Raw genomic sequence first — 25,315 nt, forward strand, 5'->3', positions numbered from 1 at the left:
TTCTTTTAAAAGTTGAATCAGAATGTTTTTCAGAGAAACAAAATGGAGAATTTATTATCAGCAGAACTTCACTAAATGAATTTGAAGCAGCTGTTTCAGGAAGCAAGAAATCCTGAGATGTAATAAGGAATTATGTACAAAAGGTCCAGGCACAGGGTCTATCCAGACCAACATGGACCATATTAACCAAACTGCAAAAGCGATAAAGTCAAGACAGAACTAGCATCTACCAGCAACAGAAATTAAGGAGGGAGAGATGATTAAGTTTATGTCCAAAAGTGCTTTTAATATGTAGATGGGGGAAACACTGTTGATGAATTTCATAACAATTTAATACAGAATATCAAATATTCCAGGATAATCATTAAGAAACTAGAGACACAGGACTTGAGAGATGGCTTGGCAGTTAAGAGCACTGGCTGTTTTTGCACAGGACTCAGTTTTTGATTCCCAGCAACCACATGGTGGTTTATAACAGTATTTTTGCCAAAATAGTGCCAAAAGTGAAGGAATTCCTTCCTAAGCTGCAGCCAAAGCACAGATGTGCTGGAAGGTGTTTACCACACAAAGAAGCAAACCCTCACTCACCACCTTTAGCCAAGGCCCAAGACTCTGCGGCTGCAGAGGAGGCCTAACTACTTTCATAACAGAACCTTCAGGACAAACAGCCTTGACAAACAGCCACTGTGCCAGCATCAAGGTGGGTAGAACAGCCTTGACCACTGTGCCAGCATCAAGGTAGGTAGAGGGGGAGATCACTGAAAGAGATGATTGGAAGGGGGTGCTTTTTGGGGTCAGGTAGAAACTTGATGCAAGGGAAACTCTCATAAACCTACAAGGATGACCCTGGCTAAGACACCTAGCAATCATGGATACATAGCCTGAGCAGGCCATCTCCTGTGATCAGATTGGTGACTACCCCAAGTGTCATCAGAGTTCATCCAGTAACTGATGGAAACAGATGCAGAGACCCACAGTCAAACATTAGGTTGAGCTCAGGGAATCATGCTGAAAAGAGGGAGGGAGGATTGTATGAGCAAAGAATTGTAGAGGTCAAGGACATCACACGAAACCCGACAGAATCAACTACTCTGGCTCACAGGAGCTCACAGAATCTGAACCAACAACTGGGGAGCCTGCATGGGACTGACTTAACCCCTCTACATATATGTGACAGTTGTATAGCTTGGTCTATTTGGGAGACTCCTTATAATAGGAGCAGTGGCTGTCCATAATGCTTTGGCTGGCACTTAGGAATCTATTGTTAATACTGGATTGCCTTGCCCAGCCTAAATACAGGGTGGGGGGAGGTGCTTAGTCTTACAGCAATATTATATGCTATGCTTTGTTGACACCCAAGGGAGGCTTGCCCCTCTCTGAACAGAAACAGAGGAGGAGTAATTGTGGGTGGGGTGGGGTAGAAGGAGAGGAGGGAGGGAAACTGCAGTAGGGACAGAAAATAAATTAATTAATTAAATAAAAAAATATTGGAGACTCTTTTGAAAACAGCAAAGAGAATTCCATGTAATTGGGCAGGGGTACACAGTAGATATCTAAATTAATACAAAACTCCAGTTAAATATCTTAAATACATGGACAGCTGCAGTTAACAAGTCAGAGGACAAAAACTAACTAGTTGCTTTAATAAGTGAAAATCTACAAATAGAAAGTTATTTCCAATTAAAGCTCAACAATTAATAAATGGGTGTGCTGGGGTAGGCATAGGAATTTCCAATTTCATGTTTGCCACAGACATAACTGAAATAAATAGAAACTAAAAAGTTGAAAGTAAATAAAATTTTAAAAATATATAAATAAATATCAAACAAAGTATGTATCTATTTTAATGAAAATAGAAAATAATTGTAAGGGGCAAGATTTACAGACAGAATCCTAACATTTTCATAAAAGACAGTTGTGTAATTTCAAGCCTTAATGTATCTAATAGCATTGTTTCAAAATAAACAAATAATACTAAAGAAAGGAAATCCCAGGAGAGATATTAGTGTGCTTCTATGAATACTGATGGCTTAAGAACATAAAGACATTACTATGAATGGAGAGGAACTGAAGCCCTGATGTCCCCAACCTTGTTAACTACATGGAAAACTACCTGGCATGGCAGATATCTCTTTGACCATTTGTAAGGACCAAGTGCACACTGAGCCATGAAGGAAAAAATCAGCAAATTTTGCTGGGTTATGATCCTATAAACTAGATTCTCTAGTCACAGACAAGAACCTTTCTTTGCTTCAGTGGTATTCAAAGATAAAGGCAAAAAAATTCTTCCCAAGTTTATATACTTAATGATCTTACAGTCAAATTTTCAGTTCTTTTTTGGTGGTATGGATAAGTAGTACAGAGACTATGTAATAGAAGGGCCATGTAGCCAACACACTTTTGGGTAAAAATAAGTAGACATCATGATCAGACTATCGTAAAAGATACATTAAGCAACAAACTGTGTTATCTTCAGAGGTAAAATGTAGGCCAGTGAAAAATACTAGAGAGCCAGACCCATATGGAACCTTGGAACAGTACAGAGATGACGTCCAGGTGAGTTAGCAAATGAGATTTTTAAGTGAAGAATCAGGCAGTGTTATTCATGTGGAACAATGGGAGAATGAGAAAGTTCTCCATCTCATGTAGTGCTACAAAACCAATTACAGAAGTATCAAAACTTTACAACTTCTAGAAGCAAATATAAATAAATACCTTTGTATTTTTGGAGACTGAAGGACTTTTGAAAAAGCGTAAGAGGGAAATAATTGATAAATGTGGTGGTCTGATTAAGAATGGCCCCATAGGCTCACATTTGAATGGTTAGTCCCCAGTTGGTGAACTGTTTGTGAAGGATTAGGAGGTGTGGCCTCATAGCAGAGGTGTGTCATTGGGGTCAGGCATGGAGCCTTCAAAAGTTCAGGGCATTCCAAGTTAGCTTTCTCTGTGATGCTTGCGGACCAGCATGTAAGCTTTCAGCTACTCTCCAGTGCCATTCCTGCCTGTCTGCTTCTACACCACCTACTATGATGGTCATGGACTCTGAGCCTCTGAAACCGTAAGCCTCAAATAAACTCTTCTGTAAATTGCCTTGGTCATGGTGTCTTAGCACAGTAATAGAAAAGTAACTAAGACAGTAAGTTTCTATGGAAATTAAGAGCTCCCTTCTATTTCATTATAGAGTAGAAAAGGCAGGCCACATGTTTGAGAGAATAGTTTTATAATATATAAATTAATAAAGGATTAGTAACCAAGAGAATCAATGCATGTCTCTAAGCAAAAGACAAATAATCCAATGGGAAAACAACTAAAAGATAAAGCACATTTCACTGAGAAAAATAAGTGACTATTGAATGCATAAATTCATGCTCAACTGGTTATCTCAGGCAGGGAAAGGCAAATTGCAGGTTTACAGCATTGAGGGATATAAATGACTCCATTATGGGTTCATTTCAAGCTTCCAACCTCCATCAATGAACATGGAATTGAGAAGAGACAAGTTCTTATGAGCCACTGCCTATGGGTCCCAGCACACCACTATGTTAGTCATTAGTAACTAGGGGAATTCAAATTAAACTATATTGGCATAGCAATTATTATACCAACCAGATGGATAAAAATTCGAAAGGAAAGAAAGCCAAGGATCAGCAAGGGGTGAATGGTAATTCTGCTCCATTCTTCATGGGAATACAAATTAGTTAAAAATACTTTCAGTCGCAATTAGGCATTTACTTATAAGGTTGAACATACAATTATCTTTCACCCTGGCATTACTATTTCTCATAGGAAACAGTTACACATGTTGAGAAAGTTATATGTATCAGAATGTTCTCAGGAGCATGATTCAGAGAATAATACAGAAATAAAAAGACTGCCCATCAAATACAGAATGGATAGCTGCATGGTGGTAATTCATGCAATGAGGAATAAAGATAGAAAAAGACACCAACTAGGTACAAATTAATCTGTTAAACAGGTAAAACTAAACAAACATGGAGTAGATACACAAGTAGTAAAACTATGAATAGAATGGTAGACACCAAGAAAGGAGGGAACTCGGTGAGCAAGGGTAGTAGATGCAATCTGGAGAGGGGTACTGTGGTCCTTCACTGGTATTAATAATGCTTCATTTTATTTTTAAAAAATACGTATTTTTACTCATGTGTTATATATGCATGTGCAGTGTACATGTGGGTGTGGTTGTCCATGAGGTCAGAAAGGGCATTAGGTGCCCTATGGTTGGAGTTACAGGTTGTGCTATTCACCTGGATGGTAAGAACAGGTCCTGGGTCTTCTGCAAGAGTAGCAAGCACTCTTAACTACTGAGCTATCTCTCCAGTCCCAATTATGTTTTATTTCTTATGCTTCAGGTACATTCTTTTTCAAAAGCCCAAATACAAATTTGAAAATATATTGTTAATTTAAGGGAAATTACAGTAATAACTAAAAGCATTATGACAGAAAGAATCCATATCTAAAACACAAATATTTAAGGGCCCTAGAGATAGCTCTGTTGGTAAAGTGCTTCCAGTACACTCTATGACTCAAGTGCCCTCCCAGCACCCATGTGAAGAGCCAGGTGGAGTGGCGCACATGTGTCATCCCTTCTCTGGAAAGGTGACTAGAAGAGGTGCTCGGTGCTGCAGGTCCCAGTGAGAATCTCTGTGAACACTCCTCTCCTCCCATCCCCAAAAGATGGCTAGCTCTCTAGGAAAGATACCTGACATTGATTTCTGGCCTCCACCTGCAAGCGCACGCACACATGAACTCACACGCTAGTCAATATGTACTCTGTCCCCCCCCCATAAGTAAATAAAGATAATTAAATATTTGAATCTTGTCCTATTGTACCTAGGTCAACAGATCCTTAAGCAGTCTTACGCACAGTTGAAAAGGTTACTTTTCTCTACTGGTATCAAAATTGAAAAATACTGAATCTTGAGATGTTTACATTTAATATCTCTTCTTTCAAAATAAAAAATAAAGAAAATTGATTTTGGAGAGGTAGTTTAGGCTCTTATTAAAAGGGATATTATAAGATCCCACATAAAACTACAAAGAGGGGGAACATGAATTGATTATATTGCCAGGAAACTTAGGAGAAGAGAAAATGTAATAACCTAAATTTTATACAACAGAATAGCATACTGGGAGCCAGAGGGTTGGCTCAGTGGGTAATGGTGCATTCTGCATGAGCCTGGGGATCGGAGTTTGTTCCCAGGAACCTACATACAGGCTGGTGGAGAGAAACGACTCACAGCATGGTCCTCTGGCTTCCACATGTACATTGGAAGGTCACATGCACATGTGAGAGGTCACATGCCCTCTCACCTCCAAATATCCCCTCACACAAACACTGGTAAATATTTAAAAACTAACAAAACCACTGGATAATTTATGCAAACCTCTTACAAGTATATTACTTCAAAATACAGGGCCACCGAGAGTTCAACAAGGGAGCACTGCCTAACACATATAAGGTCCTGCTTCAATCTCCAATGCTAGGAAAAACAACAGCAAAAATTTGAAGCTATTAAACACTGGCAACTTTTGCTTTAACAGTAACTAATTATTTTATTAAAAGTATATTCAATATTTTGGTAATTTCTACAATTTCTCATAATTAGGTTAAAGTTACATGGCATTGTGGTGCTATATTATGTCCCCCAATATATAGTGCACCCTAATAAAGCTTATCTGAGGATTAGAGGAAAAAGCCAGCCACTATATAAAACACAGAAGTCAGGCAACGGTAGCACAGACCTTTAATCCTATCACTCGGGAGGCAGGGATCTGTCTGGATATTTATGAGTTCAAAGCCACACTGGAAACAGAACCAGGCATGATGGCACATGACTTAAATTCCAACACTAGTTAACCATAAAGGTCTGGAGGTCTGTACAGACAGACAGGAAGTGATGTAACTGGGTGGAGTGAGGAAGTGGGATGCAGAACAGAAAGGCATATAGGTGTGACTTTACAGGAAGTAGCTCTCTTTGACTGAGGATTTCCAAGTGGTAAGAACATGGCTGGCTTCTTTCTACTTTTCTAATCTCTCAATTTTTACCCCAATATCTGGCTCTGGGTTTTTATTAATAGGATCCTTCAGCAATTTGTCTTACATGGTGTAGCCACAGCTGCTGACAAATGCACACAGATAAATTCCTAAGTGTTGCTGCTTTCTCTGGTGCTATGTGCACCTTCATGGTCTCCTCTGTGCTTGGTGGGTGCTCCAGCCTTTGGTGAGCTGGTTTAAATGAGCAGATACTGGGGAAATGACAAGGGCTCTTCAGAGCCGAGCAAAGAAAATATCATATTTTCTGTTAGAATTTTCTTTTTCTAAAACTAGCTTCATTTTTATTTGGTAGGTTAAAGAACATAAGCCTTATATGCTCAAATATTCATAAATAGATCAAATTTGCTTTGTATTCTCTTGAAGGCTGAATGGGTTATAGATATAAACACTCATTACTTATAATTGAAGAATTTCTACAAAGCTATAAAGTATCTGCTTCAATTCATTCTAGTTTATACTTTGTCACACACACACACACACACACACACACACACACACACACACACGCCTACTATGGTATTTGAAGGTGAGTCATAACTAAAGATGGTATACTGCTTCAGCTTGCTTCCTGCAAAGTACTCAGCATCATGTTTTGCAATTAAGAGCTCTTCTAGAAGAGCCCAGGTTAGAACTCCCTACGCTGAAAGAAACAAAAGAGAACAAAACAAATTCAAACTGGTTTCTTCTCGTCAGTCATCCTGGGGCTCACGTAACAATTCATTAATGTGTACGCTGCCCCAAGTTCTCTGATCAAAGAACAAAACTCGTCCTGTGAATCGCCTGCTTCCACCTCCACAAAACAAACTAGCAAGCTCAAAAGCAGAAAGAAAAGAACCAGTGCCATCAATTAAATGTTAAATAGTTCCAGGCCTGAATGGCTGAATGGAACAATGGTGACCAACGACCCAATTAATTCAGGGCCCCTGCTTTTCCATCTCCAAGCTCTCTGGATAAAGGCAGGCTCACCACTTCCATGCCACCCTCTTCACTACACAAGGTCCTATCATTGAATAATAGAAGACAAACACTGACCCAGTTTAGCCGTGCAGATGAAAAGAAAATGACAACAGGAGACACGACAGCAGCATGGAATCCATGGTAACTAGAGAGGGCTGTGGGCTTACTTTGTTTTGGTCCGAGTAATCAGCAAGCTGAGCCTTCAGCTCTGAGATCTCGGCCTCCAGCAGATGGATGACTTCTTCATAGTCCATTTCCATCCCATGCGCCTGCCTCTGTGCAGCCTCAGCAAGGTGGATCCGGCTTCGCAGAGCTCGTGTCTCTTCTGCTACAGCTTTGGCTTCCTATGGAGTTAAAAGTTAATGTCAAGTGAAGAAAATGCAAAACATAAGTCTGCAGTCTATACAAAGTGTGTTTCTCATTTTGGCAGTTATGATTCCAACGCTTAACATGTCTATGTGTTTCATTTTCCACCTGAAAACTAGTGAGCATGTGTTCTCATCATGGGACCTAGCTGCCCTGTCTTTTGTTGGTTTCTTGAAAAAAATTTTTTTTTTCTGTATAAAGATTCTGCATGAATCTTTAGCATCACATACCTAGCATTACTTTCAGAAAAATGAAGTAAAGAAAACTGAAAATCCGAAATAGATGAGCAGGAACTGACTCAAAAGATAAAAGGAGTAAGCCACAGAAGAACCTTTAGGTGGAGGGCTACTGTCCTCAGAAGGCTACTGCAATTTCATGAGATGCTGGGGAGGGCCTTACAGCGCTGCGGGGCTTCCCAGTGGACCCAACCCCAGAGGCAAAGCTTTCTTCCTGGACATCAGACTGTTACTTCTTGTTTTGGTAGTAGCATAATATCTAATTGTTTATCTGTTGGATACAATGTTCAAGACACAATTACTAAATACACAATGTGTGCTTCATCTGTCTTTGCTCATTTAGTTTTTGGAATAATGTCCAGAGAAATGGATTAGCAACTATTTATACATAAGCAATGAGAGACCCAGAGGATAAATAAGCTGATCAAATGCATATCGATACCAAACTTTGAGCCCAGGCAGGCTTCATCCCTTTATTGTCTTTGGATGACAGAATAAACCAAAACAGACAAACAAAAATGCTCCAAACACTAGCTATACTCTCCACTTTGGAAGGTTAGGGTGGTAAAAGCCATTTGCTCTCTCAAAACGTACCTTGGTGCTAGGTCACAGTCCCTTAGGACATCTGTATAATTTAACATGGCAAGTATTATAGCATAGAACTCTTCTTTAGAGGGTGCAGGAATCTCTCTTCTCTTTAATGGAACTTTCTGCTCCAATTGCGATGGCTAATATTAAACTATGGCTATTTTGATGTTCTTGAAGCTGTTATGGAGCATTTGCTTTTGTTGGAGCATCAAGTACTGAGAGGAGAGGGTGTGGGGTAGTCTCAAGGGTTTGTTTTCATTCAGCATCCAATAATTGCTTATTATATGTCAATCTCTGAAATATGCATGTAGAGTATACACAGAAAACTCTCACCCTTCAAAATCTACATTCTAGTTTGGGGAGACAGACAGTTGCTTAGGCATGAGTTCTGATCTCCGCGAGAAGAATTGACTAGAGACCAGCAGAAGGGACTATGCCATGATTTCCTGAAGAGTTTTCTGGGCAAAAGGAGCACATGTGTAAAAGTCCTGGGACTGGATCAGGCTTTGTATCTTTGGAAGACATCAAGCAGTCAGTGAGGCAGAAGCAATGAGCAGTAGGGAAAGATACAGAAGTGGAAAGACACCAGGGCAGAGGTAACAGTGAGTGTGGAGACAGGATGGGCTGGAGAGGCAGGCCATTTGAACGAGCTTGGCTTCCCTCAGAGTGAGGTAGGAAGTGACCGGAGGACTTTTGAGTAGAGAAGTGATATGAACTGGCTTAAGTTTTCAGGGGGTGCATTTTACGACTCAGTTAGGAACAGACTGTAAGGGAGGACACAGGTGGGTGCAGAAAGCGGGGGGAAAGGAATAGTAAAGCCAGCTGTGGTTGGCCAGGGTGGCTGTAGAAGAGAAGGCAGATGAAGCAGGTAGAGCTCCAGTAGTTTGGGAGTAGAGCAACAGGCTAGGTCATCAACATGAAGTTAGCATCGACTTCATACCGACGCCTGTGGAATAGGATGTCGATACTATATAACGGGGTCAATAATGCCTCCACCTTTTCTGGCTCAGGCTAGAGCAGAAGGTGTGATGTAGAGAAGTGGCGTAAGGAGTGATAAATAAGACAAACAACGAGGACAAACGAGCAGGGAATGTGGCACGTGGGAAATGAGGCCGGGTGGGTTTTGACTGAGGTAGAGGGATCCTATTGGAAGACAGTTTTTTGTTGGCTTATTTGTTTTTAGAAGAGATATATAAACAAGTGAATTAATCAAATTACTTTTAAAAGGTAAACCTGGCAGCTGGGTGCAAAATGGAGTGGTATGAGAAGTCAACTGCCCTCTATACCTGTCACTCAAAGACTTAATTCCCTTGTATTGGAAAGCACTTGTCTAATACTGGAAGGGTGCCTTTGGACATGAGACTGTGGATGAGAAAGGGGGATGTACCTAATGCACAGCACCTGTCAGTCTGGCCCAGGTGACCAGGAACGTTACTAGTGATGTACCTGGGTCAACTTCACACTAGACTGCTGCTGCACACACAGGAGGGAACAGTTTACTATAATAGCCCTGTCCTAAAGGTTTCATGTATCAAGCCAGCTAACTGCATATGGTAATATAAGGTATGTCTAGAATTATCGTCATTTGAAAGACAGGGCACCAAAGCACAGAAAGCTTAGTGGCAGGCCTGGGATTTGAACTCACGCAGTTTAGTTAATAGAGTGTTTAGTTAATAGAGCGTATGCTCTTGGTCGCTAGTCTACACTATCTGGTCAACTACAGGAAATGTTAATAAAAATCATTTCTAGGCACCAGCCCTGCACTAACTTAGGATGTAGTTATAACAACAGACACTCAAACACATTTGAGGACACTGCACTGCTCCCCATTCTCTATTCAATTAAATAAAAAAAAAAAAGAAGCCTCTGAAGTGAGAGAGGAAGGGCAGGAAATCACCCCAGCTGCAGTGAAGAATCACTAATTTGACGATCTGTCCTCCTCACACTCGCGACGTGAAGCTTTTATTCCTCTATAAAAACAGCACTTTTATTTTTGCTCAAAGAATGTTGGTTAATTAAATGAAGAATCTGGACGGGATTTATGCAGCCATTGCAGCGCAGTGACGGTAATACGGTGTGAAATACGGCTGGGTGGTGAGAGATGCAGAGGTTTTGATGCTGAATAAATTCATACCATTTCTTTTGTAAATGTATAACTGTCAGGCTGGTGAATGTGACCCCTTAGCAAGGTTCTAGCCCAGTTCCCACTGAATGGCTGCTTAAAAGATCAGTGCACCGAAAGAAAGATGCCTTTCAGAGAAACAGAAAAGAAAAGATACAGCAGTGGGCCGGATTCAGCGAGAGAGGATCACAACAAACCATTTTCTCTTTTCCTCCCAGGCTGTCTTCTAATAAATAACTGCAAAGCCTCCTATGTCAGTAACATCTGAGCTAGAATTTTCTCAGTGCCTCGCCATGAACCTGACATCCCAATCAGGACAAATACAGTAGTCTTTTACCATACACTTGTATGAGCTAGAGGTAAATTGAGATTGCAAAGGTAGATCTTAAAAGAAAAACAAAGACAAAATAGCAGGCCAGGAAACCCAGCTAAAACATGCTTTTAAATATTAAGTAGTATAAGCAAACTCAGTAGAAGAAAATTCTGAATTATGAAGTACAATCAGAATTTTTCTAGGGGCAATAATGAGAAAATACCTTCAGTTCTCACAGTGCCTCTTTGTTAAAAAAGTTTGCCTCCCCACAACTTTGCAGTGAATCTTTAGGAAAGATGAGACCAAATTCTTCCTTGAAAATATAATTCAAGCTGATGATAATCTTTGCAGGCCACAGATACTTTGGCCTTAGCTAAAGGCTGCTGTGCTGTATGTTTTCACACATGCAGCATATTCACCCACAAAGTAACATGATCTATAATAAAACAAACAATAACACTTGCTCAGTACAAAAGCATATGCTTTGGATGGGTCCTAGCTAGGTCAGTGTTTTAGATCTGAGATCACTTTTCTCTCATTTTCTGCCTACATAATTCTCTAAGACTCAGCATGTTCATCTATATAGTGAGCTCCAACAATTATAAGACCATAATAACTTTCACGAGAAGGTTAAAGAAACTATTATCACCCTTGTTACAGTTTTCCCTTTGTTTCTTTTTACTATTTCAGGAAAAAAAAATGTACATATCATGTATGCCATTATACAGCCTGACAAGATAATTTATTAAGTAAGGGCTTTCTTGAGTACCTCAACTGGTAATACTAGCTGTCTGGAAATGCAATTTGCACATGTCTTTCTTAATGATAAACAAATTACATGCAACTATCCTCTCTAGGTATGAGTGCTAAAGCTCCCCGAAGCAGGAGGAGCATTAACTGCCCTTGCAAACGTGTCATTAGCTCAGAAGTCCACAACACTTACAAGCTCTGTAATTTATAAGCTAATCAGTAAATCTTTCAATGTCAGTGGCTGACAGGAGAAAACAGCAGATTGCAAGGAGATATGTCTTCAGAAAGTTATGCTACCAAGCCCGGAGAACGATTCTCTTATCAGCTTCCGACATTCACTCACTGGAAATCCTTTCTTAGTCTTGGGTCCCATTTACAATTTTTGAAAAAAAAAAAAATTAAGGCTTACTGCAGGAAGAAGAAGGCTGTATGGTGAATGAGAATTGTTTAAAAACAAGATACAGCTAGTCTTCTTAATTTGTGTATCTGACTTATGTTTTAGCTGTCTGAAAGGATGATCCCCAAGTGCTTTGCAGATATATTCATAAATGAATGGACAACACACCCAATAAACATGAATGAATTTAGAGAAGACTCTAACTTCACAAAACACTTTTGGAGACACCCTTGTGCTGGGTAACCCAAACTGAACTTGAAACTCAATGTAGGACAGGCTAGTCTCAAACTTGAGTTGATATTCTTGCCTCAGCATCCCAAATGCTAGGACTAGAGGCGTGTAGGACCAAGACCAGCTCAGAGAAAACTTATTACCTGTCTCTGTGCCCCCACCTTTCTTCCTATCTTCATGGGCAATCCAGGTCTAATGACTGTAGCACCTTACTTAATCAGCCATTAAACACTTGTGAAACCTTTATGATGAAGTTTGCAGCCATTTCTTAATTCCTTTTGTATCCTCACATCAGATTTGTGTTTTGCCATCTTGTGCACAGGCTGAAACTCACATAAGGAACTTGCCTCCTGTGTCTGATATTGTGATGTGCTCTCCACATTGCTGAAGGATCAGTTTATCAGTCATCGGACAGGTTCCAGCTTCAGTAACAAATACGGTCCACAGTACAATACATCCTCCCTCTCCATATTTCAAAGTCTCCACCATCAGCATCCAAGTGAGCTTCTAGTTTTAGTACATTAAACTGTCTTCCATGATGACACACATAAAGATCCACACATATGCCTAATACATATCTACATAAGAATTGAAAAGAATCATTTTACGGTATTTACCAAACAAATGAGATTATATAAAATCTAAATAAAATGAAGCAAATATCAAAGTGAAAAGAAATGTTATACTTCACTGACAATTTGCATTAAAGATTTAAAATGACAAATATTTGTTTACATTCCCTTTTCAACATGTATTAATACAGTAAATGCTGTCAAGGATGATAAAATCTTAAAGGTTCATTCCAACCTCACCTAATCCTTATTCTACAATGTATGAAGCAACACTTCTTTTTTTGTAAAGTGTATAACATGGACAATTTGTAAGTTCAGAAAACAGGGTTTAGTTTATATGAAAAAAATAAAATCTTCACTGTGCAAAGAAAGAATCGCTTAAACTTTCTGGAGGAAAATTAGGTCAATCATATTATAATTAGTTCTAATTAACCTTTCTAGGGGTTGCCAACTTCTTTACCTGTAGCTACCTCACCCTAAGAGGTATAAAACTCATTTCTGCCCCTGGACAGCAAAGAAAATACTTTCCAATCTCCTTATAAAGAGGAGTTCCTAGTCAAGGACAGGTACATAAGTACATAACTCAGATAAGTTGTACCAGGTGATAATCTCTACTATATGTATGTTAATTATTTTAAACCATGTTTTAACATCAGGATGGTTTAACCCTGAACATGTATTTTTTTTAGTGTACTGAAAGTTGACAAATAAAAAATCTATTTGCTCATTTAGTTACAAATGTGCCCAAGAAGAATATTTGTAATACTGAAAGCCTTTCATAGAGTTTAAACTCTTTATAGACACAATGCAGCTCAGTGGCTACATCTTTAGAAATTAAACATGGAGAATTCTTCCAAACTTTAGGGCTTAAGGGGCTCTGTTGTTAAGAGAGAAGTACATTCCTTTCAAATTAACTCTGAGAAGTTTAACAGGAATACAAATTTTATTAAACTTTTTTTTTTGGTGTGTGTGTGTGTGTGTGTGTGTGTGTGTGTGTGTGTGTGTGTGAGAGAGAGAGAGAGAGAGAGAGAGAGAGAGAGAGAGAGAGAGAGAGAATATTGTTTCAGATCTTGAAGTTCAGAAAGCGGGGGCCACAATGAAGGACACAGCCTAAGGATGTAATTCACATATAAATAATTATAATATCGATTCTAGCCAAAGAGGTAAATAAAATAGACACTTTACAAAGACTGAATAGGTGAAAGCAACCTTAGGCTATGTAAAAATGAGTCTATAACTAGGGTGGTACCACAAAAAACAATAAATGGTTGCTACAGGGAACCATTTAGGAGAAAAGTGTATAGTCTCATCTTCCACTACATGGGGACACAAATACTTTCAGCATTAAATAAAGATAAGATGGGGATCTGAGTAAATATGCATCTGATATATGGCCAGGAATAAAGTTCTTCAAAGATTTTAAAAAGAATAAAATAGTAAAATTAAATTGAAAATACAAAACTACTAGTGTTTATGAAATGAGAGAAGGGATGTTTATACAGATAAAATATTTGTCTTGGGGTTGGGAGAAATAAGAGTCAATATCTAGGCCAGGCAGTGGTGGCTCACCCCTTTAATCCCAGCACTTGGGAGGGAGGCAGAGACAGGTGGATCTCTGTGAGTTCTCTCAGGTTCCCTCAGCCTGGTCTATAAGAGTGAGTTCCAGGACTGCTTCACAGAGAAATCCTGTCCCCAAAAAAACTAAACCAAAACAAAACAAAAGCAAACAATCAAAGAGTCAGTGTCTACCATATAAAGAGATCTCATATACTGATGTGGGGAAATGGCATGAGGCGGGTCTTAAGAGTATGAGAGAAGAAGATGAAAAGGCATGAAAGCAGATGCCAGTAAGACCAAGGCTCTGTGGAGACAGCAGTGTCATTTCTGCCACATCGGCAAGTGCAAATGAGATGGGGCATATGTGAGGAGGGGTAATAGCCTGGAAAGGAAAGAGTCCCACGAGAACAGCCAAGGGTGTGCCCTCTGACCTAAGGATCTTTCCACCTTTTAATGGTTCTATTGCTCAATTAAATCTTTACCCTCAACACCGGGCTTCCAACATAGGGAACTCTGAGGAAGACACTGCAACCATATCATAGTCATAGCAACACTTGGGTTTGCTAAGGCTTGCCTGGAGTGCTGCATTCACTTCAAGTGAATCACCAAGCGCAAGTGCCACCTTTAACACTCAAGAACTACAATGGAGATCTCGTTATTTTCCAACTCAGGCACAGACAATCTCTCCCAACGTACATTTTTAAACAGAATAATTTACTTATGTGGGGTCAGCCAAGACTAGACGAGTCTTGTTTTTAGCTCTTCAACGTTTTGTGAATAAATCATCAGTACCATGTCATGAGTCCCATACGGCACTAGGAGTACTGAAGGTGTTTCTCACACACCGAACTGCCAAGATAAGACTTTTATAGTACCAGCCACCTTATCACTACTTCCTCCTTGGATCAAATGTTCTCGTTTGTCAGTCGAGATTATTATATACTGCTCCAATATTTAAAAAAAAATGTTTGGCATCTACATAGATGTCTAAAGTGTAACCTAAAAGGCGCTCTGTCAGCAAATGATTATGGATTTTTTAGAAGTATGTATTTGTTTGTTCCTAGGTAAAGAAGGAAAATTATGGAGGGTAAGGCCACTTGGTTTTGTATACAAATACGTCTCTAACAACTCACTGGCTCCAAGGTCCCTACTAGGAAAAGTTCACTAGAAAGTGATAGTTTTGCTCTATTTTATTCTTTTTTTTTTCTCCCTACAGTCCTAAAGGCTCTATGTTTAGCCTTCATGGTACCTTCATATAAAACCCATATTTAATAAATTATTTAAAAGGACTCTGTCGATTCTCTCTTGCAAGTTACTATAGGCATGTGCAAAGTGATGGGCTGGAGGATGGCATGTGGTCCCTGGCAGAGCCAGACCATAAGACGCATTGTATGGAACCCTATCTTTACCTGTTTCCCATTGGGAAACCTCCTATAGGTAATGGTATCACCAAACTAACTGCAGGTCTCCATGAAGAATACCACCACTTTCCTTCCAAATTCATCCAGCACTGAAAATGGTCTCTAATGAAGTCAGCACAATTAAAAGAAGTTTATAGTACAGACAAGACAGAAAAAAATGTCTCTTGGAATCCTTAAGACACCAAGATCTTCTCTAATGGAAATTTTGAGGTAGACAATTGTATTAGTCATTCCTGCTAAAAACTATCTGAGTAGGGTCACTTGTAAAGAAAAGGTTTACTTAGTTCCCAACAGCATGATGATGACTGACAGGTCACCTGGCTGTGTTACATCATGGTGGATGGTGTCATGGTAGAAGTACAAGTGAGTGGGGCATGCGTGAGCAGGAGTAATTGCATGGAGAGGAAAGGGTCCCATGAGAACATCCAAAGGTTGTTTGTAATGGTTCTATCATCTGTTTGTGTCTTTACCCTGAACACCGGGCTTCCAATACAGGAAACTGAGGAGACACTGCAACCATATGGTAGCCACAGCAACACCTGAGTTTGCTAAAGCTTGCCTGGAGTGCTGCATACACTTCAAGTGAATCACTAAGTACACACAGGACGATGACTGGGACTCTGGGAAAGCACATCTCCTGCTTCCTTTTTCAAGTAAGCTTTCCTTACCTTAGGCAGTTTTTAGGACAGAGTCTAATGGTAGGGAAAAGAGAAGTCATTTTCTGATCACAAAAAAAGAATTAATGATGAAAAATATACCCGTCTATCTATTCCATAAGCTTCTTGAATAGCACTGTTGCCTAATATTTATAAGTGCTTTATAATAGTTCTCAGAGTACTTTTTTGCTCTTAAATGCCTTTCTAAGGTTAGTACTGATTCACAATTATAATACCACACAGTGATCTCTTGTTCATAAAATCTCACCTAGTAGTCACATCCTGCATGCTAACAGTAGAAAATCACAACCAGGAAGGCAACATTGAAATAGTCCACCGACATCTTAGAGAAAACTAGTTATATAATGCTCTCATCAACAAAAAAGAGCAGCCTGTGGATCGCTACAACATTCCAGATGGATCCAAGAGAGTTAAGATGAGTGAAAATAGATTATGAAAAGCAGCTTGCTATATGGTTCCATGTGTATAGCATTTTCAAATGACAAAACATAGAACGGACAATAGATTAGCAGTTGTCAGGTACGAGGAGGGTGTAAGGAAGGAGGTGGCCATGGCCCCCAAAGAGCAGCATGAGGCATCTCTCTGTAAAAGGTCTTTAGTGGGAAGCAGAAGTTACCAGTCTAAGAGGAGGAACATTTTACTATAGCATGTTATTGGAAGAGAAAGGACTGATACAACAAACGTATGTATTTTTCTTATTTTCTTCCCTCCAATGATGAGATGGTATTTTAGGATAACTACTAGTACTGCTATAGAAAACTATTGAGGAGGTATCCGGAGGTCACCCAGATGTAAAAATTAGAGGTGTCATTGTTTCCTTAAAGCCACAAGGAAACACTCCTGAGAAGGATGGGACTGGGACCATACTCTTTTTAGAGATCGGTAACTTGTTCTCAAAGTTGTCAGTCTTGCCTCATCTACAAACCCAGAGAGAGTTGCTAGCAGTGTGTGCTGTGGCCAAGTCCATGCCGGAGAATCCTGAACTGACTAGACCTTCTATCTCAAGCCCCCCTGAAGTCTTCAGCCCAAACCCTGCACAAGTGAGGTAACTACAAGTGGACCAGGCATCTGATCCTAGTGAAGCTGCCAATAAACAATTTCCCGTGTTCCATCAGGGCAAAGACTGGTTCAGACAAGCCAAGTATTTTGGCTTTGGAGTATTCACCAATTCATGTTGCCTGAGGTCATAACACTACCTTGGAAGGACATTTAAAAACAACTTGAGTGTGAGGGTGGGTTTTAGAAAGTTGTTGATCAAAGGGAGATGCTACAGGACCGGCTCATGCATGTTAGAAGTTGTTAGAACTTGAAGGAAAAAAAGTGACAAGTATAACTTCCTGGGAAATTATCCTCAGAATTTAAACAGCAGGGCTGGGCTGTTTTGTAGGGCATAAAATCTAAAAAAAAAAAAAAAAAAAAAGACAGATTTCAGAAACCAGTACAGTCAATTCATTATAGAACCAAGAGTATGAAGTGTCATGGTGATCCCTGGTTGAAGAAAAACAAGGGTCCAGTGAAAAAGGACATGGATGCCTAAAGCTTATTCTTTTATTTTTTCTTTCTCTGCCTCTTATCCACTATCCCTTTCTTCCCTTTAGTTACTCGCTGATTTCTTTTCAGGTCATTACACTAAATGTAAATCAGCTTCCGTAATTTAAAACAGCTAAAGGACTTTTGAAAGGAGAAACCACAATGCTTTTAGGACTGGTTCATCATTTTATAAGATACAGTCTCAAAATGAGTTAATAAAGGGACTTTCCCCATGAATTATTGGTCAGTGAGACCCAGAGCTCCCTGTCCCCCAAACAACACATGCTATTGCCTTTGGTCTTGCTTGCCTACCATAACTAGTTTGTAAGATGCTATTGCTGAAGACATAACACACTTTGGTTGCAGGACACAGGGAAACCAAGCTGAGCTGACCTAGAAAGTTCCTGCTGGCTAGCTTCCATAGTGCATAGGGGTGCTATGCAGGTGACTGAGGGAGAAAAGCATCAGTGGACTTCCCCAGGAGTTGACTCTGTATGCCACAATTCCCACCTTCGGGACAATATGTGTCTACTGGTCCAACAACAGCATGATGGTTATGGGCACAGCCACTCACTTTCTGACTGGATGTGAGGCCCACTGTACAGGAAGAATTCATGTAACTTTGGTAAAACAAACAAATAAATAAAACAAAACATGGCTGGGGAGGCCATAGCCTTAAGAGGGAATTTACTGATGTTGTTCTGTTTAATGCACATGGACACAGTGTCAAAATGCCTGCTAAATATTTGTTTCAATGCACAGATTAGTGCTGCTTTCATCCCTGGTTAGAGAATCTTCTTTTTCCCCATGAGCAGCAGCCATTGTAGAGCCTTGTATCTGACCCAAGAGCTGAGACTACGTGACTGCTGAGTGCTCAGCCCTAAAGAGAACATCTCTATTAACCCTTTCAAGGCTCCGGGAATATCTGCTGGCCAGGCAGAGCACGGTGAGTGTCAGAGCTGAAGGATGGGAAAGTGCTGTGACAGGCTGTCTTCAGAACACATGGCCCCTGCACTCATGAAATCACAGCAGGGACAGTTACCAAGGTCCCCAGCATTCAGGCATGCATGGGGGAGGGGCTCATAGGGCACCATCCCTAGCTAAGGAGCTATTCCCACTGATGGCTGCTGAGGGAGGTGGCGTCACTACTCTTCAGGGGTGCAGTCACTGGCATGGAGGACCCCATAACCACCAAGCATGCAGGCATCACTAATTGGACTCAGAAGGCTAGAGAGAGAGAGAGAGAGAGAGAGAGAGAGAGAGAGAGAACATTAAGGTGGGATAGGGAAGTATAAAGGGTAAGGGGAGAGACGGAGTGGGAGTTAGGGGCGGAAATGATCACAATACATTACACACATGTAGGATGCCAAAGAATACATCAAAATATTCAGAAGAATACAATTAGGATATTCTGCTAATGAAGAATAAACTGACTAGCATTATGACCAGGACAGAAAAAGAGACTGAGCCTGAAGATTTTACAAAGTTATTGGAATACAATAATTTTTCAATATATAAAAACTGAGCAATAGTGAAACATATTCTTGTAAGTACACCATGAATTTGCTAGAAAGTTTTCTTTTAACAACCAACAAAGAACGAATGGGGTTCGTCATTAACTCAGAAGGAAATGCCCCACATTTGTAACCCTGGCAGCGGGAGAACCTATTTGGTTTATGCAACAAAGGAAACTATTTTTTTTTTAAATTAAGCTGGTAATTTCAGTTATGATAAGGACAGAAAGGGTACTTTGTAAATATAGATATAGTTCTTTAATTAAGTCACAAATTCCCACAGGGCCTAGAAACTTTCTAACAATACTAGCGATCTGCAGAATTAAAATATGCAAACCAATTACTTTTCCATAGTTTAGGTACATGATGTAACAAAAGAAAAAAATAGCTGACTGAGATTTCAAGAACATTTATCTCAAAGAACTTCCAAAGTTTTGATGAAATGTTAATTTTTAGCTGAGGAAAAAAACCCTCGAAATGTTTAGAATAGATATTTTAAAGAAAAATTTCAGCTAAACAATGAAAAAAAAGTTGTTATTCCAGCAGATGGTACTCCAGCTTTGTCAGAGCAAGACATTGAATTTATTGATGTTTTTAAATAAGTGTTTTATTATTTTATTACACCATGAGAAAGATACATATGGTAAAAACCCCACAAACTTGTGCTTAGCTTTCGGATGCTCATTGTGTAAAACGGCTGTGGGCACAGCTTTAGTCCCATTATCTAGTAATCATCAACAACAACAAAGGCAGTTAATATCACACTGCATATGAATGAACTAATTCACATGAAACTTTAACAAATGGGAAATCTGAATTCTGAAGTATGAAACAGTCAGAACTTAAACTGCCATTGAAATTTGTAATAATAACAAACAATTTTAATTACTTTATATTTTCTTCATATGTATCGACAGGTAAATCCTAGTTATTGATTGATATTATATCAACTGGCTACAAAACTAAAATGATCTTAAAATATGTTTTGCAGCTGATACTGTTTAGAGCTATGACCAATGTATGTAATTTCTCTGGAAAATGAAGCTACGTTACTTAGTTGAAAAGAATTACACAATATTCCTAAGCAGATGTAGTTATGAAAAGATAAATTATTCTAAAAAACTTAGTTATGTGAACATGGATACAAATATTAAGAAACTTTGGGATTTAATTCAGTTATAAGAAACTTTTAATTAAGTTTAGAGAAATTTGAGCATATGAATCTAGTTTTCACATAAATTTTATTAAACACAGGTCCAGTATTTCTAATCAAAATTTAATATTATAAAGAAGCTCTAAAAGTGGAAAGTAATACTATTGTAAAGATGCAGTGCAAAAAATATTAAGTATCTCATTAAAAATTTTTAACATTGTTGCATGCCAAAATATTTTAAATGTAGATTAAATATATGTAATTTTATTGTTTCTTTCTGCTAGTACAATTTAACTGTCTGTAAATGGCTTTTATATTATTTGCTCTTCAGTTACTTCCTAATCTCATGTTAAATTAATCTCTCATTTTTCCTTCTTCCCTTCCTCACTTTCCCAAACATCGGAGTACCTAGTCTGTGGCAACTGTTGCTGAACTCAGAGGTAGCTGTCCCTAAGAAACACTCTCTACTCAGGAGATAAAGCTAAGAAGGAAAACCTAACAAGTACATTGTAAAGGATGAGCACAAGAGCTTAGCACTACTCAAAATCCTCCCATCCACCATGTAGGTGGAGGTACAGAAGACCAGCGGCTGGGGAAAGTGGACTAGAAGGGATGGAGAAACACGGGGGGTGGAAAGATGGCAGATCCTGTTGGCCTACTTGTCAGCTTTGGCATCTATTTGTTGGATTTCTGGCTTTTACTAGATATGACAGTAAGTCCTACTGTAAGCATTGCTGATCAGATGGAAAGGGACCCTAGCAGTCAGGAGCCACGGAGTACCACGAAGTCACCTCAAGTGAAGGCGCTTACTGCCCAATGTAACAACTCTGCTCTGCCAGGGGAAGGGTTTCCCCAGTGAAGTTGTTCTACTCTGAGTTCTGTTCCTTTCTGCTCTGGCTCCAGGGGAAGTTGTTACTTCTCTGCTCTGTTCCATTTTGGCAAAAGAAGGTCTCACTCAAACCTCACTCAAGAGATTTATTGAGAGGGAAGAATCCAGGAGAGTGGCTGCCTCTGCCAGGGTTGAAAACGGCAGTGGGCAACTGAACAGGCAGAAGGTTCATATAGGACTGCTTAGGGGCAGAGTTTTTCCAGGGTGAAGATTTTCAGGGTGGCAATTGGTCAGATTTCAATCCCTGAGCTTGGACAAACTCAGCGATTGGCTGGATTTTGTGCTCAGGGATTGGTTGGTTTTGGTACTGAGGTGGTCAGAGGCAGAGTGGGTTCCTTTGGTTCTGGTTTCAGGGCCGAAGTGTGTTTCTTTCACTGGCTCTGGTTTCAGGGCCAGACTATGTTTCTTTGGCTGGCCCCTTTACCCTAAACTTACAGTTTTCTGTTAAGTTAAAAAAAAATACTTATACTTAAGTGTTCAATCTGGACTACTCAGGGGTGGGGTAAGGATAGAAGTATGACACGGAAGGAAGCTGACAATACCAGGAAGATGGGCTTGGAGCAGAGAGGGTAGTGCTAAAGAGTGGTAAATACTGTAATTATAAACATTCAGTTAAAAAGCATTCAGCTGACCTCGAATTCTGTACGGTCAATAAGTTGGATGGGGAGTGGAAAAGAATTGATCAGATTAAGGGTGGAGTAAAATGCTCCTTTTTCTCCTTTGTCAGATACCAGTGGAGGCAGCTGATTGTTGAACCTGTAGGTTAGTATTCAACTACCTATGTGCTTTGGCCTCAAAATTTCAACTTAAATGTCATTTCCTGTCCTCTTTATCTCCATGTTTCTATTTAGTAATTACGGTGATAAGATGATGTTACAAGAATATTTAACTGCTGTTTTCTAAGGATCAGCTGACAAAGTTAACACACCTAAACTATGAAGTTCTCAGGACAAATTACAGGTTGGCTTTATTATTACTTTATCAGACACAAAGATACAAACACAGTGAAAATTAAAAACACAAAAATGGCCTCTGGCCCTACAGACATGCTTCTCCCTGCTATGAAAAAATGTTTACACTGTTTTAAGGCCAGCTTATACCCTACTCCATCTATGAGAAGTTCTCGAGTTCCCTCAGCTAGAATTTTATTTATCCTCTAAATTAAATGGCTAAAACAAACTGCACCCATCTTTTTTTTTTTTTTTTTTTTTTTTTGGAGCTGAGGATCAAACCCAGAGTCTTGCGCTTTCTAGGCAAGTGCTCTACCACTGAGCTAAATCCCCAACCTGCATCCATCTTTTAACATTCCTTCTATGACTTCTAACAGTCATGTTAATACTTGAGAGTTTACTATGGGTGGTATACAGCATACTGTATGGATTTATTCTCACTCAATTCTGACATTCTTGGAATGGATTCTATTATCAAATGCAGGCTTAGGAAGGCAAAGTAACTTGCTGGAGGTCACCTGCTAGCATGAGGAAGGATGGGGGTACAAACCTACATGGTCTAATACGCACACTCACTCAGTAGCCCCTTATCTCCTACACCTGTGCTTCTGCACATTCACCCAACATAGAGTAAGAATCTCCATTCTTCACACTTTCATCTATCTCGTTTCCCTGTTTATTCATATTAAGTTCTGATGCAGATGATTTATTGATACATATTTGATCTTTTTTGTATAATGGAAAATAACCATTTCAGAGAAATAAATAAGAAAGGCCTTATGTGAAAAGGGTAGGTAAGATAGTACATCTGCTGGCTCTTTCTTCCTTCCCTTACTCCTTCCCTTCTTTCTTAGAGTTATGTCTTCTGTAGCCTTAATGTAACAATTACATCAAACAAAGCTGGTAATCAACAATTAATGCTCTCCAAGAACTTAGGAAAACAGAAAGTTTTAATTAAATGTAAATGCGAACATCCCTTAATTTATTTTACACATAAAATTTAACTAGGAAGATTCACAAATCCCACTTTCAGAACACAAAGAAACACTGAAATGTAAAGCATACTGAAGACACAGGTACTGAAGACATAGAAGTAAAAAAACTTAAAAAGCATAAGACCAAATAGTTAATAAAATAAGGGTCAGGGGCCAATTAGGTGCCCCCAGGGTAAAGATGTCCATGGCCAGGCCTGATGACCCAGTCCATTCCCAGAACCCAAAAATAGGATGAAAAGAACTGACTCTCTAAAGCTGTCCTCTGACCTCCATATGCACTCAGGCACTATGTATTTGTGTGTGCATGTACGTGCACACATACACTTTAATTAAACACTAAAACAACATAAAAGGGTATTTGAACTGTAATTCTATCACTTTGGAGGCTGAGGCAGAAAACTGTCATTAGTTTGAGGTTGACTCAGGCTACAGAGTAAGGCTATCTCAAAACAAAAGTCTGAAAACTTGGCTGAACTATAGAGGATTTAATTTTGGCGGGGCTTAGTCCTGCCCCAACTTGGTATGCCAGCCTGTGTTGACTGCCCAAGGGAGGCCATATACCCTTTTGAGGAGTGAATAGGGGGTGGGATTGGGGGAGGTGGGGGAGAACAGGAGAAGGGGAGGGAGGGGAAACTGTGGTTGCTATGTAAAATGAAAAAATTTAAACAAAAAATAAATAATAATTTTTTACAGTATACGAATAGCATTAAGCAGGGCTGGAAAGATGTCTCAGGGTTAAGAACATTTGCTGTTCTTGCAGAGGACCCAGGTTTGGTTTCCACCACCAACAGGGCGGCTCACAACCATTTATAACTCCAGATCCATGGGATCCATGGGTTCTTCTGACCTTGGACAACAGGCATGCATGTGGTGCAGTATGTTACACACAGGCCAACATTCATACACATAAAATAAATAAATAAAATTTAAAGAAAAACAAAGAAAAAGAAAAATGTTCTTATATCCTCTACCCAGATTTCCCAAACATACCAGATTTAGCCTTTGACCAATATGTTGATGAATGAGATACAATGTATTCTTATAAAGCATGGATATTTAGAAGCTGTTGCAAAAACATTACATGTTTTCAATCTCCCCTATATTCAGCATGTATATGTATGTGTATGTAACATGCATGCATGCATATGATTTCTTAACCATGTAGAGTAAATTACATATATCATAGCCCTTTCTCCTCAAGTACAACAATATTCCTAATAAAGATATGTAATTATAGGTCATTTAGGAGTTTCAAATTCTATTCAATATTTTTATCAATCTGATCTACCTTCTGCATTCCAGATTTCTCAAATCACCCAGTAAAGTCATTCATTATTCCCCCACCCTGTAAGATCCGGCCTTGGGTCAGGCATTTGTTTAGATTTCCTGTTTGTTAACTCCTCTTAAAGTCCAGCATTGTATCAGGTTAGGGTGGATGGTTCTGAAGAATACAACACACACACACACACACACACACACACACACACACACACACACACACCAGATGTCCCCCGAGGTTAGACATAGCTACACACTCTCAGTCAGAATAGCACACAGGTGACACTGTGTCCTTTTCAGGGTATCACATTTGGAGTGACGATGATTTCTTCATTGGTGAGGACAACTTTTAGCATCAAACTGTTTTCTCAATTTTCCACTGCATAATTACTATTTCTCCCTTATAATTAGCAGTGGTTTGGAGAGTTACTTTTAAACCACATAACTATGTAGATATCTTGTTCATTAAAATTTCCTCCTAAATTTAGCATCTTAATTTGTCCCTAATTCAATCCTTACTAAAACATTCAAAATGCTTCTTTCCAAATCTAGCAGTGTTGCTGCTGTTACCAGTCTGCACTGCACAATCACCATGAGCCATAGTGCTGCTCTCTCCCCATCCATTAGCTGATCTAATTATACATGGTACGGGCTTATGAGTTATCATTACTCCACGGTGCATCATTTACGACTATGATTAATGTAATGCTCTGGTGTCCTGATTCATGCAGATGCAGGCACAG

At 39.4% G+C, this 25,315-nt stretch overlaps 1 protein-coding gene across 4 annotated transcripts in view; it reads right to left on the reverse strand.

Annotated features, from left to right (window-relative positions):
• Stxbp4 (syntaxin binding protein 4) overlaps positions 1 to 25,315 on the reverse strand; it is a 158,232-nt gene that overhangs the window by 72,125 nt on the left and 60,792 nt on the right. For all 4 annotated transcript variants that reach the window (XM_036196284.1, XM_036196283.1, XM_036196285.1 and 1 more), the window contains one exon: positions 7,201 to 7,377. In XM_036196284.1, the coding sequence (XP_036052177.1) occupies positions 7,201 to 7,377 (177 nt within the window). The remainder of the gene's footprint in view (positions 1 to 7,200; positions 7,378 to 25,315) is intronic.

This window comes from Onychomys torridus, chromosome 8 (assembly GCF_903995425.1).
Source record: "Onychomys torridus chromosome 8, mOncTor1.1, whole genome shotgun sequence".
Classification (NCBI taxonomy): domain Eukaryota; kingdom Metazoa; phylum Chordata; class Mammalia; order Rodentia; family Cricetidae; genus Onychomys; species Onychomys torridus.